This window comes from Pteropus medius, unplaced genomic scaffold, assembly GCF_902729225.1.
Source record: "Pteropus medius unplaced genomic scaffold, Ma_sr-lr_union100, whole genome shotgun sequence".
Lineage (NCBI taxonomy): Eukaryota > Metazoa > Chordata > Mammalia > Chiroptera > Pteropodidae > Pteropus > Pteropus medius.
Genome location: NW_024349801.1, coordinates 2,386,238 through 2,400,440, shown reverse-complemented (window position 1 = coordinate 2,400,440; position 14,203 = coordinate 2,386,238). Strand labels below are relative to the sequence as shown.

Genomic DNA, 14,203 nt, shown 5'->3' with positions numbered 1-14,203 from the left:
TAAGCTTTCACGTGATGTCCTTCCGATCATAAAAAGGTTATACCAGGTTAAGTTGATCTCATTTAAAAGATGCAGAACTATTTAGTCTAACGGAAATAGTTTAAAATTTTTAAGCTTTACTATTTAAACTCCAGATCTCAAAAATGATGAATTTGTGTTGAACTGGTTGCATTTAATAGAGCAGAAGCCACTTAGTCCCACGGAAATAGTTTTAAATGTTTAGTCTTAGCCTGGAAAAAATATTGAAGGATAAGCTAAGTCATGTCCTGATTCTTTACCTACAGAAACTATGGACTTTGGTATTTAAACTTGGTATCTCAAAATTGATTTTTTGTTTTGAGCTGATTATTTTATTGCAGTAACATTGGTTTGTAAGATTATATAAGTTTCAGTTGTGCCACATTATAACGCGACATCTATACTACACCCTGTTCACCACCAAAAGTCTAGTTTCCGTCTGTCCCATTGACCCCTTTACCTGTTTTGCTCTCCTTCTACCCCCTCTTCCCTCTGGTAACCACAGATCTGTTGCCTGTCGCTTTGAGTTCGCTTTTGTTTTTTATATTGCATATATAAGTGACATCATATGGCATTTGACTTTGTGTGACTTATTTCACTTAGCATAATTCCCTCAAGGTCCATCCATGTTTTCAAATTGGCAGAATTTCACATTTTTATGGCTGAGTAACATTCCATTGACATATACTTGTTCTTTATCCATTCGTCTATCCACAAACACAGGTTGCTTCCGTAGCTTGGCTATTGTAAATGCTGCTGTAACGAACATGAGCGTGCAGATATTTTTTCAAATTAGTGTTTTCACATTCTGCAGATGAATATCCAGAAGTGGGTATGCTAGACCAGATGATAGTTCTATTCTTAAGTTTTTGCGGCATGTCCATACTGATTTCCAGGTGACTGCACCAATTTACATTCCACCAACAGTGTAGGATTCCCAGCTGATTATTTTTAAGAAAGCAGAATTAGTTAAAATTTTCTGGTTTTTAAATTTAAACTCAATATCTCAAAAATGATTAATCTTACATTGAACTGGTTACATTTAATGGGGGGCATTTACTCTGATGGAAAGTTAAAAACGTTCAAACTTTCATATTTAAATTCACTATCTCAAATATGATTTTTTGTGTTGGGCGCTTACGGTTAAGAGAATGGAGTTCTTTAGTCTGACGGAAGTAAAATATACAAGCTCTGACGCCGAAACCAACACTGCGAACATCGGAACCCTACCCAGAACTAGATCCCAGGAGGCGGAAACTTCGGGCTCAGCACGTGATGCAACCGGGCGCCGCCGTAAACCCTCCTCCGTCAGAGGGCTGGCACTTACCGACACCGACCCCTTCGCCCCAACCGACACACACACGGGGGCGTGGCCTCCTGTGGCGCCTGCGCCGAGGCGGACTCGGACACGCGCCGCGCGGAGTCGAGAGCGCGCGGAGGCGGCCGCGCGGGGGCCGGAAGGAAGAGGACAGAAGGCGGGGCGAGCGGGGGAAGCCCGCCGGTCCGCAGGACGACCGGCGCGGCTTGATGACGTCGCACAATGGCCGGCCCCCGCGGGTAGTGGAGCCCGTTTGTTCCGCCCGCGTCGCGCCTTAAGCCGGAGCCTGTGAAGAGCGGAAGGGCCGAGGGACGTCTTCCCCGCGCCGCCCCGACCCCAGCGGAATCGTGGCCCGCTCCCCGCCCTCGCGCTGAGGTAAGCGGCGGCGGCAGCGACGCCGGCGAAGCGGCTGGGCCGGCGGGGAGGAGGCGGAGGTGGCCAGGCGGGGAGCGTGGCGGCGGCGCGGAGTCCAGGCCCGGGAGCCCGCCGCCGCCGCCTACGGGGAGCGCACCGGGCTGCTCCTCCGGCCGAACCATGGCTTTCGGACCCCGGGAAGGGGTCGCTGAGACAGTCACGACCCCGCGTTCCGTCTGCGGCGAGCTAGTCTGGGGGACCCTGGAAGCCCTCAGATTCCGAGCTCCCCGCGACTGCTTCCGCGCCCCGCGGTGGAGTTGGTTTTCCTGAAGCTGTCATTTCTCTTCCGGGACATTCGCTTGGCACATGTTTGCCGCTCACAAAGGTGGGGGGGAGGCACGCAGGTTCGCCCTCCCGAGGCTGCCAGCCCAGACTGGGGATGGGCTCTTTGGAAACTTTGAGCTCTCTGGAGCCTACTGGAACTTGTTTTCTCAGCTTCCCAGTGTGCACAGGTTGGACGTATTGGCTGTTCTCAAGACGCTCGCCACTCTCTTAGGAATATGTAACTTCTGTGACCCTTTGGTTAGCCCAAATAATGTCGGAGCCTTGGTATAAACTAATTGCAGCTATGGTGCTGGAAGAATCTAAGACTGAGACTTCCAGTTTTGTTCCCGCTAAAACGTAAGTTCCTAAATTCTTTATAACAGCTAAGTTTGCTAGGTAGAGTAGTCGATCATTTTAAATATCAGCAAACTCAATTGCAAGAGTAGGTCAGTCTTCAGATCCATTTGGGGAAAATGGAAAAAGAGGCCGTTTGACATCTGAAGTACTGTTTAGGGTCATAGCAACGACTTTCATTATTTCTCCCAGGAGACACCTCCATCATATAGCCCATGGATTGCTCCTTGCCCAGAGTAGAGGTTGGGATTCATAATGAGCTTGGACTCAGGCCGATTGCCACTTCCAAGCCCTGGGAGGGGAGTCTTTGCCTGATAATTTTACAGTCTGAGACACCTGGAGCCCAGCTAGCTCTGGAAAGCAATCAAACATGTCTCAAAGGCTGGACCTCTCTGGTTTGGGGTGGGAAATGCTCAAGCTTTGTAAGAAAGCTTTGTGGAGTCATTCCAAAGAGAAAACAGGTAAGTCGTGGCCTTACTCATGTTTAAAGAGGCTTTTTCCTTTTTTTAATTTATTATTTTTTTTATTTTGTTATTTTTTCACAGCTACAGATCATTTCAAGATGAGTGCTTCCTCCCTGAGTTTTTGGTGGTCAAGCTTAGTCAGTTCAGGGGTGGTGTCTGTCACCAACTTTGACATCTTTCTTTTAGATATTGTAAGTTCATGAAGTTATGGATCAGAATTTTAACCAGATGTACCAGAATTTAGGCATTCGAATAGGGACTGCTCTGTTTAAAGTTGTTATCCCAAGAGGTTATGCTTGTATTTCATTGGTGCTTCTTTGCCAAAACCTCTTGAGAACTCCTGTTTTGGTAGTAAATACATAAGCCATATGAGAAATCAGTCTCATTACATAGTCACACCCCATGTTTGACCAAAAATTGTCTTACCTGGCTTGTAACTCACCTCACTTACCAGACCAGGCTCTGAACGGCTTCCTGTGGTTTCTCAAAGTGACCCACCTTGAGAAGAGGAAGATTTGCTGCCACTGAGAGCGACCAGAGCATGCTCTGCAGATTCTAATGGTCACTCAAAAGAGAAGTTCCCAAGATGTTCTGTGCTTTAGCAGTGCCGTTGGAATCAGTGTGCAGTCTTCCAGAGTGACTTCTGGGAAATGAGACAGCTCCCACACTATGCTTGAGTTCTGGTGTGGTCTACTAAAAGTTAGGCACTTATTTCCAGTTTATTTCTGGTATGCAACAGGTAGTTTGTCAAGTAACAAGCTTTTGTCATGTATTCATTCAGCAAACATTTGTCAGTCACCATCTGCCAAATGCAGTAGGCAGTGGAGACAGTAGTGGATACTTGTTATGCTGTTCTCTGGGCAAGTTCACCATCTTATGGATCAAAGAAAGGATTAAAGAATTAGTTCTAAACTTTGCCAAGAATCTTTGATTGCAGAGCGATTGTGTGAGAAGAACAAACGGTGAAATCTGTGTACATGGGCGTTGGTGAGGATGTGACCAGAGGACCTTCCATTTCATTGTCTACACTTAACAGTGTTTTTCCTAGCACCTGACATAACCACATGTTTTTTCTAGCACCTGTGATAGAACACACACTCAAATATTTGCCAAATTGAATTAATCTCAGATTAATTTAGGACACAGACACCTAGAGAGACAGTTTTCCATAGTGGGACCTGGAATACAGTCCATCTTTTGACTTCTACTGACACATCTCCTCTTCTGTGTAGCAAGGTTTGACTCAGGTTGTTTCTAATAACAGGGAGATTCTTTGGCATGTTTCCCTCTGCGAGGTGTTCACCTGTGTACAGCCTCAGATTGTAAATTCCCAGGAAGTTCCATAAGAAGAGATGTGACTCCTTTCCTCAAGAAATTGTCAGGGCCTCCTAGGGTGACTGGATGTCCCCATGTGCCTCGGACAGCCCCTGTTCATGCCTATTGTAATTGTTTACAGTGCCCCCTTTCAGTCTAAAAGATAGCCCAGTTTAGTAAATTACATAGGAGCTGTTACTAAGTTCCAGCCTTTGGCTAAGCCCAGGGAACACAGAGGTCTGAGCCCTTCCACTCAGGCACTTCATGGGGGGGTAGGGGAGTCTTCCAAAAGACTTTGCAAACAAGTACTCTAAGCGTGTTAAGTATGGGTGTATTGTAGAAAAATGTACAATATAATTAGTGCAAGAGTACGTAATCTGGAAGGTTTTGAACTCTCTAAAATAGAAGGTAAATTGTGTGTGTCCAGGTTTTTCTAGGGAGGGAAGCCATCTTCATCAGATTCTCAAGCAATCCTTGCTCCCCAAAAAGCTTTTAAACATCACTGACAGCACTGGATCGCTCCTGATAGTAGCAGGTGCACTCAGGACCTTTGACTTCACCACCTCTGGTCAGTAATGAGAGCTACCTTTGAGAGCTGGGAAGTTATCTTTGCTTCCTTAGAATGTTGAATTTCCATAATTCAAACTTGAGGGCATTATTGTTTAGTTTAAATACTGTCACTGTTTCAAGCTTCAAGCTTCAGACAAATTTAAAATTATAAAATAAATGGTGTCACAAGTTGGATCTCCATATGATCATCACTTTTTTTTAACTAGTCTGTATAAATAATATGTTAACTTCCATTTATATGAAAAAATGCGTGGTTCTAGAAAAGCTAAGATAGGACTATAGCTGGATCAGCACAAAACTTTAGAAGGAAGAAAAGAAAAACAGGCAAAATGTACTGGTGCAGTAGAAGTCCCCAATTTATGCATGGGCTGTGTTCCAAAAAGGAATTTATAAAATCAGTTTGGAACTTGGGTCACATTTTCCTATAGGAACAATGGCAAAAAGTGGGGCTTAGTTCCTAGCCAGGGAACAGAAGCTCATCTCCTGCATGGCTCTGAGACTGAGCATTCCTTCGAGGTGCAGCTCTGAGTTCAGTTCCAGGATACCTACTCTGGCCATATGGCTCTGGTTTCCTTTCTTTGAAGGGGAACATCACTTATTTGGAAGATTGATAGGAAGAAATTGGTCAAGTGCCTGACAGAGTAGTGGTCACAGTGGACAATGGCGGCTGTTGATTTTATTGCAGAAGTTGTTTTAGTAATAGTCTTGCATTAAGTAGATTCTCTGGTACTTGCCGAATGAAACCGTGAATGAATTACTCCTGAGTGCACCAAGAGACTTGAACTGAAACTGACAGGGGTGAAAGGAGTATGGCTTTTGGAAGTTGAGAATTACTTTTACTCACCTTCACATTAATTCAGTTTAAGTTAAAATGTGTGGAGCATGTGCCAGGCACATTATCAGGCTCATCTCATCTAATTTTTGCAACAGCTTCATAAAGTAGTTACTGTTATCCTCATACTTCAGATGAAGAAACTGAAGTCTGGCAAGTTTACATAATTTGCCCAAGATCCTAAAGCTAGGAAGGAAGTTGTAGAGCTGGGGTTCAAGTTCTACCTCAGAAGCCCACACTGTTTTGTATTAGCCCATGTATCCCATAAAGATACAGTGTACCAAGAGGTAAATGTCCCATGTTACTGGCCTACTTGCATTAGTTCAGGTATTAGAAGTTAGGCACTCTTTTCTTCCAGTTCTTACTCTAGGATTTAATTTCAAGTTTGCTAAAATGTAAAAAGCAATTTGATTGGATCTAGTCATAACAGTGACAGCGAAACAGAAACCACTTTGCACCTGGGCCCTGGAAAAGAGCTTTTATCAGGTTATGAGAGTTTGTAGTTGTGAATAGGATAGTATGTTGCAAGTTCAATCATAGGCTTGAGAGAGGGAGTGTTTTCTGCAGAGTATCAGTTGTGTGATTTTTAAAGTAGTTTGAGAGGACATTTAATTTTGGTTGATTGATTTAAGAGGTAACTTTGTGCCAAGGTCACCATTAGTCTGTAACATGGGAGGATGAGAATTTGTTTGGTTTCAACTAGTGATGTTAAGGCTCAGTAATCACTGCCCTGCTAGCTTAAGCAGCTGGGGAGATAAAGTCCCTGCCCTTCTGTGGAGATTTCCTATATACAATGTAATAAAAAGTATACAGAGATAAGCATAGAGTATCATACACAAAAGAAAATCTTATGTGTTTTAACATCATTAAGGAGTAGAGAGGCCACCAGTTTGCCAGTGGTCCATGGCTGATTGCTGTAACTGCCCCCATGCTCTGTCTGGAACAGCTGAGAGGATAGGGAGTCCTAGCAGCCGGCCCTGTTCTTGGTAGCTTTCTCATCCTTGCTCATTTCAGTGGGCTGTAGGAGTGTTGTGTGCAGTGACAGGCTCTGCCCTGTGCAGGGAGGTCGGGAAGCCATGAGAGTAACCTTAGCTTTTCATTTTTCGGCAGAGTATGCCATATTCAAACTGACTTTAGTAGTTCTTTCAGTAGTCCTACCTCTGCATATTGTAGTTAGATCAAAAAATGAATCATTTTCAAAATCATCTACTTAAATGATTTTGAATTAATTGGTTGGTAAATTTTTATTACTGCTAACCATTTATTTATAATGTGATGAATTTTAAGTGATTTGTCTTAATGTATGCTGATCTATAATAATTTCCATTTAGAGCCCCAAAATATTTTTAACTGTAGGTTCAAATACCAATGCCAATTCTTGATGTGTGCATTTTTAAACCCAGGTTCTCCTTTGGAAAGTAGAAATTTAAAAGATATATATATTTTTTAATCTTTGGTTATATAAATACATAAAATAACTAAGAATTGTAAATTTATATATGTTTTCAGATCTTGCTGAGATGCTAAAGCAGCATGATTGTGACATACATTTATTTTAAATAAAAAATTTTGAAGAATCAAGTGAACATTGAACCCTTCATTGTTCCTGTTATTTCAGACTAACTTAGTGGTAACTTGCTACACTTTGCATTGGTGAATGGTGTTTGCTTATAGACTGCTGTTGGATTCATGCATACACACTTTACCGTGCCTTATGCAATCTACGTTTAAAACAAATGGAACAGTGTGCCGTCTTTGTACATTAATGTAGTTAACCTTCTTGTGAGAACTGCGAAGTACATAAATGCCGCCTTCTGGGCATCCATTGGCAACTCCAGCATACAGGTCTGTGGTGAGGCCCAAGATCATCCCAAGTGCTTCTGATAGGCAGGGTCATACTTGGAAAAGTGCATTCAGAAACAGGCCTACAGATGGGCTGGGTTTCTGCTCTAGACCCTTCAGATAACTCCAGAAATATGGTCCAACATGTGCCTTCAACTTTGCTGCCTGATTCTATAATGCAGAATTTCTTGAATTTCATCAGCAATCTAGCCTGCAAATCCAAAAGGCTGTCCCTTGCAATGCACATCTTATCACTCATTTTCTGTTAACTATTTGGTTTGCACTTGTTTGAAGAAGGGGTACACCAGGTGTCCTTCTGCTTGGCTACTGCAGATGTGAGGCACTTAATGCACAGCTTAGTGAGCACAGTCCAGCCTTGTAGAGGTGCGGTGTGCAGGGATGGCCCAACATCCTCTGTGGTAGAACAGCCAACAGCGGAGGTCTGTGGAGTGGGATCTGGAGTTTGGAGAAGGTGTGCAGGTCCAAGCAAAGTGCAGGTCCTGATCCTCCCCTGCAGGTCAGGTATGAGCATGGGGCCAGGAAAACCAGGGCATGATTCACTTTCCATTTTGTTAAATGCTATGATTCTGTGTTCTCTTTCTTTTGCAGAACTGTGGGTACCGATGGATGTGGCCGAGAGCCCTGAACGGGACCCTCGCTCTCCAGAGGACGAAGAAGAGGAGCAGCAGGGGCTCTCAGACGATGACATTCTGAGGGAAAGTGGGTCTGATCAGGATTTGGACGAAACTGGGGGGAGGGCTTCTGATTTGGAGGATGAGGAAAATGCTGCCCCAGGACTGAGCCAGGAGGAAGAGGAAAGTCACTCGGAAGAGGAGGACCAGGACCAGGACTCCGAGGTTCAGGAGCTAAGCAGGGGCCCGACGAGCCCCCCACGTGCAGAGGAGGGGGATGGTGGGGAGGAAGACCACACAAGTGATCTGAGGGACGAGGCCTCGTCAGTCACCAGGGAACTGGATGAACATGAGTTAGACTACGATGAGGAGGTCCCCGAAGAACCAGCCCCTGCCGGGCAGGAGGATGAAGCCGAGAAGGCTGGGGCCGAGGATGACGAGGAGAAGGGAGAAGGAGCTCCTGGGGAGGAGGGGAAGGCAGGTGTCCACAGTGTGGAAGACAAGGAGCCCCTGGAGGCTGCCAAGGAGAAAAAAAAAGAGGATGATGACGGAGAGATCGATGATGGGGAGATTGATGTGAGTATACCTGAGCTGCGAGTGTGCGTAGATAAAACCCAGAAGGACTTCCTGCCGTAAGCTGCACCTTGGCCTGGTGAAGGAGCCAGGAGGAGGGCTCTTCATAGGGTTAACTCAGTGATCTGCTCATCTCAGAACAAGGAAGTGGGATGGAAGAGTGCAGGAAAATAAGATTGTTCTGGGAGCAGTCGCCATGGTAATTAGGAAGTGCTAAAAATCAAGAAGGAGAAATAGGCTAGATTCAGAAAACTTCTGTCTACTGGTTGATAGCTGGCAGAATTTCCGTGGCCCCCCACTCATCTCTCTGGTGCTGTTGCTGGATTGTATTAAAATGCCTAGCCCCAATTGTTTTTTCAAGTTCTGAATTTTTTTTTTTTAAGAAGTGAAGAGGTAATTTCTCTCTTTGTCTTTGCTATCTTTAAATCCTGTTTGAGTTAGCATTCAACTAGAACCATCGTGGATCTTTAGTCCTTGTCAGGTTCTTGAGATTGAAAAATTTCAAGAGGCTTCCTTCCAGTTTTGTCTATTCTTTTAGGCATTTTTATTTTTGTCCCATGGCCTGTCCTCTGGTGAGAGTCCCAGCTGGGCCAAGCATCTGAAAAGATCTCCAGGACTGGATAAAGTGGGGTTGTGTGGCAAAACATCTCAGCTTTTGATCAAACCATTACACTTTCTTATAATTTATTTAAATGATCTGTCCTTCAGGTGAGAAGATAAGACTTGTAATATATCATCTTCAATAGGGCTAGTTTGGGGTCTTATGACATAATCATTTTGAAAGAACTTTAATCATGATATTTAAGAAATTGAGTTTTGAGGAGAAAGAGCCTGAAGTCTTACTGAGTAATGCTTTTACTCAAAGGAGCCAAGAGAGGAACACAGCAGATTGAAATAACGTGTTTTTTCCTCTACCCCAGGGAAGGAGATTTTACTTATCTGAGAGTCATCTTAGTGAAAAGTATGTGGAATATCTCTCAGAAATGTTTTGGGTTGGGAAGGAAGAAGTTGCTAGTTAATATTTAACCACAGGTTTACCATGCGTTGGTACTTATGTGCTCAGTCCATTTTAAAATGTGAGGTGGCCATGGTGTGCCCAGTGAATTTATAGGGTTTTAGACATTGCTTATCTAACTTTGGTTCATAAGAACAAAATTTCGTGGGATGTATGTATGTGGTTACAAGATTAGAATTTTAGATCTTTTATCTTCTCACAACTAAGTATAAGAGATGGTCTTAGTTACTAACCTGTACCTAAGATTGTCTTATTTAAAAGGGCGTTGTTGGGACATTGTCATACAGGTATCCTTAGGTTTTGCCAGCTGTGCTTCCTTTCCACTTTTGGAAAGTTCACCTCTACGACAGGGTCGGCAAAGGGGAAAATGGTGCCATAACATTCGAGTTAATCAGTTTGGATGAAATTTTGGGCAGAATGTGAAGCCATTGGTTGAGATTGCCTGTGAGTCTGGTTTTTCAGTGTTAAAGAGAGAAAAACCATGTCTTTGTTCTGCCATCAGGTAATTTGGGGGAGCTTCTGATTTTGGTCCAGGAGTTCTACCTAGTCCATTACCCATTGAGAAGACCAGTCACACTCTTCTCGTTTCAACTGTTGAATAAGTCTAAGGGGGAAATTCATCTACTCTCCTGCCTTTCCACGATCATATGGGGCCAGGTATCTCCCTGCAGGTCCCGGAAGGCCTTGGTGTCATCATACCAGTGGGTTTTTCTATTGAATTTAGATGTGGCAATGTGAGACATTCAGTTGAATTGAACTGTCCCTAGAAAACATTTTTCCTGGAGATTGGCTGATTTCTCCTAGAAGCAACCTGTGAAATAATAAATCCAGTTTGATTTTCTTGCCCACCCAGATCCCACCGTTGATGGGTTGGTTTGGCTTGTTTTGCCCTGCATGGCACCCTCATGAGGGGCCCCACAGCCTGGTTAGAAACAGTGTGCTGCTGCGGAGACCAGGTACAGTTTCAGCCATGGAAGACGATTTCCTTCCTGCACCACAGACCGTGCTTGCTAACCAGGTTGCCCCTGCAGGTCTCCGCTCTTGGACACAGCACTGGCAGGCCCTGCAGTGTGCCAGGCTTATTGAACCACGCTGAGGATGTGACAGGTTAGAGCAGAGCCTGCCCCCACCTCAGGGACAGGCAGACCTCACCTCTGTAGTGCCTCCCTTGTAAATGGTGACTTAGGCCCTCACAGGAGTTCACCTGCCCTGTAGGGTCTCTTCTGGTTGCCTGACTTCATTCTGAGCTTCTCCCCATCCTTTATTAGCATAAATGTCACCTCCTTTACATAGGCTCTGCCCCTTGCTCCTGCCTCTCTGTTGTACCTGGCTTAGTACTTCCTTTGTTGTACTTCCACAGTTAAATTAACCAGGTCATCTGCATGTTTGTTTCTTTTGCTTCCCGTCCCCCTCCCCCCACCTTGAAGAACACAAGTTCCTTACATCTGGGACTACTAGGCTGGCTCTCTCTGTATCCCAGGACCTGGCACATTGTAATTGTCAGTAACTGTCTTCTTGCTTTGGGGCACATTTAAGTTGAATGCCATGAGAATGGCAGTGAACAGAAGGTCTGTCCTGGAGAGCCATGCACCTAGAGAGCACTGGGTGTGGGTGGCCAGCGCTAGCTGTAACCACCCACCATTGGAAGAACCTAGGGTAGACATGTGTTAGCTTGTATATGAATGACTACTGCTGGCTCCCTGTCACATATCTGCTAGAGTATATGCCCCATGTCCCCACCAAGCACACACTCCTGTATCTTTCTTTCCCAAAATGTCCTGTCCCCAGGTGCATTTCTCTGATGGAGAGGGAACCAGACGTGTGCACTTGGGTCCATGAACAGCCTGCATCCAACAGGCCTTTGGCCTGGTCCCCTTTAGTTTAAATCCCTGCAAAGTAGTTTCTGATCCTGGTGGAAAGTATACATCGCAGAGGACTTTTCCTCCATGGCTTTCAAGCGCAGTTCTGGTGTCAGAGTGAACTACCTGGATGTTTTTTGAGGAAAAAAATGTACATTCAGTGAGGCCCCCGAGCGGATCCGTGCCCAGTGGGCATCTTCCAGGCTGGCCGAATCAAGAGACTCACAGTTCACAGGGCCCCTCCTGCACACACGCTGCTCCATCTCTTCCCCCAACCTCCAGTCCTGCGTTTCTGGGAACAGCTGAGTTGAAAGAGTCTAGAACGCTGAGAGACATTTATTGTAACTGAGGAGTTCTTCTCTTCTGTCAGGTGTATCGTCCTGCTTTTCTCTCTTTAGATTTTGGGTCACTGGGAAAGGTGAACTGAACCCCCACACTTCCCAACTTTTCTGCTCTCTTGGTAATTTCTTTGATAGTGATGTCAATTTGTGCAGTAAACCCTTGAAATTCTTTTGTCTAAACCACACAGTTTGTGACTAAGGCCTTAAGTTACCTTTATATGTTTCTGGTGTTCTGCCACAACACCTTTCAGATACAAATGCTTTTCTCGAAGTACTTCCCTGCTGTGGTAGGGGTGGGATATTGCACACCGGTGTGGCCTAGCTGTTTCTAGCACCCTGGTTATTTGTGGAGTTAGGGCCGAAGGTCCCCGGCAACTGAGCCTGGTGTGAGCCTTATTTAACAGTCCCTTACCTGTTCAGGAAGCCACACTTAAGAAAATCAGACACAACTGTTGCTTTGTTTCTACCTATGCATCTCTGAGAAGAATGAATGGAGCCACTGTAATCAACTCCCACTGTATGAAGTTCTTTCCTTCTGCACCTCTCTGCTTAGTCTCTCACCAGAACCATTTCTTCCTTCTTGGTTTGATGAGCAGATTAAACAGCCTTCATGTGTCTTTGATTCACCTTTACAGGCTTGCATCCTCCCATCTTTGGTCTGTCCATTCTCTCCTTGTCTCATTTACTCGGTTCTGTTTTTAGATTACTTGTCATTTCAACCACTTGTTACTTCCACCACCTTGAGTATATAGCCCCTTTGGAAAAGGATGGGGTACATGTTTTGTTCCAGTCCTCTTCTCATTGATGACTCACACTGGTCGGGTGGCCTCTCAGAGACAGCAGGACAGCAGCCATGTCCTAAATGGACAGTCCATGTGGTTCCTTGGTCAGAAGTAGTAGCTCTCAGCCCACACACATTCAAAAATACTTTGAAGCATTTTCTTTGCAGGAGGTATTTTATATTTTCTGTTCAACTGCAGCTGTTTCTTTTATGTCTGGATACATACTATCTTCTACAAAAAGGCATTCTCAGCTTACCCTCATGGCTAAGCATTCACTATCTGTAAGGCCCACTCCTTTCAAGTGGTGCAATCACTGTATTCGCTCTCCTCCGAGCCAGTTAGGTACTGGATAGCATCGGTCCCCTTGCCAAAGCCTAGGAAGCCACTGCCTGTGCCACATTTGAGAAGAGAGCCCATGAGGTGTCAGCCACTTGAAGGACTGGTCAGCATGGCCATGTGAATAAGCACAGGTCACAGTCCTTGCTCTCAGCCAGGAGAGCCCAGAAGCCCTGAGAAGGGAAAGGTTTCCTCACTCGTCAGATGGCAGTCCCAGCCTGAGCTGACACCAGGCTGTTTGTACTCCTGTATTTACCGCCTTGTGGGGCTGGTCACACATCTCACAGAACTACTACTGTTATTGTTATGGGGTACTGCTTCTTACCCCATTAAATCACCTTTCTAAAACCAAAACATTTCTGAATTCCCAAAACATCTGGCCCTGAAAGTTTGGAGTAAGGGATTATATCCCATTTTACAGTTGCAGGATCCCAGGTTTCAGGAGACTGTGGTTGGCCCAGGTGGCATTTAGGCCTCTGCTCTGGTGCCTATGTCCACATGCCGTGTTTACTTCCCTGCACAGCCGTGCCATGTGGTGACCATCTCCTTATCTGCTGTCGCTATAGAAGCTGCCATATTGGAAATGACTTCTCATATGAAGGCATTGGTTTGGGTTTTTGAGTGTATTTTAAGGAAAATAAAAACCTGCACAAAGAAGAAAGTAAAAATCCCCTATGCTACCATTGCTTAGAGATCATTGTATTTTGGCATGTTGTCTCTTAGGTATTTTTCCATTAAAATCATGAGCTCTCATTGAGTATTCACTGCTTGTGTTTTATGCGAGGCACTGTACATGAGCACTGTGAATGTAGCCCTATTCTGCTAGAGGAAACCACAGCTCAAAGTGGAGGCACATGTTTCTGGTCACATCACCAGAATTCAAACTCAGGCCTTCCATCCATTAAAGTTGAATGTGCCCTGTGCATATTGACCCCTAGGAAGCGCTGCTAGAGATATGCCAGTGAACCATCCTTAGGTTTGTAAACTCTAGAGGGCCTTGCATACTCCCCCAGTTAGGTGTTTGTGCCATTTTAGCCATTTGGGGTGATGTATGCGGAAAGCTTCATGGACACTGTCCTCATAGACCCACCATTTTGCTTCTGAGTGGACCACCAGGGCCCCTCCTTGTCCTCTGCTATCTGCTGCCTCTGCTCTAGGTCACATGGTCAGGAGGCCTGAAAGAATTCCCATATGTTACGCACTTGATGTAACAGCCCTCAAACAAATGAGCACTGTGAGTTTGGCCGTGGAGATCCCTTTCTTGAGTTGTATTTG

General features: G+C 45.0%; 1 protein-coding gene across 3 annotated transcripts in view; it reads left to right on the top strand.

Annotated features, from left to right (window-relative positions):
• Positions 1-1,528: 1,528 nt before the first annotated feature.
• ZC3H18 (zinc finger CCCH-type containing 18) overlaps positions 1,529-14,203 on the top strand; it is a 56,870-nt gene continuing 44,195 nt past the window's right edge. For 2 of the 3 annotated variants that reach the window (XM_039888681.1, XM_039888679.1), the window contains exons 1-2: positions 1,530-1,711; positions 8,000-8,598. In XM_039888681.1, coding sequence (XP_039744615.1) covers positions 8,014-8,598 — 585 coding nt within the window. In that variant the 5' untranslated portion in view covers positions 1,530-1,711; positions 8,000-8,013. Of the gene's footprint in view, positions 1,712-2,185; positions 2,372-7,999; positions 8,599-14,203 lie in introns of all 3 variants that reach the window. The other variant, XM_039888680.1, reaches the window with a different exon arrangement.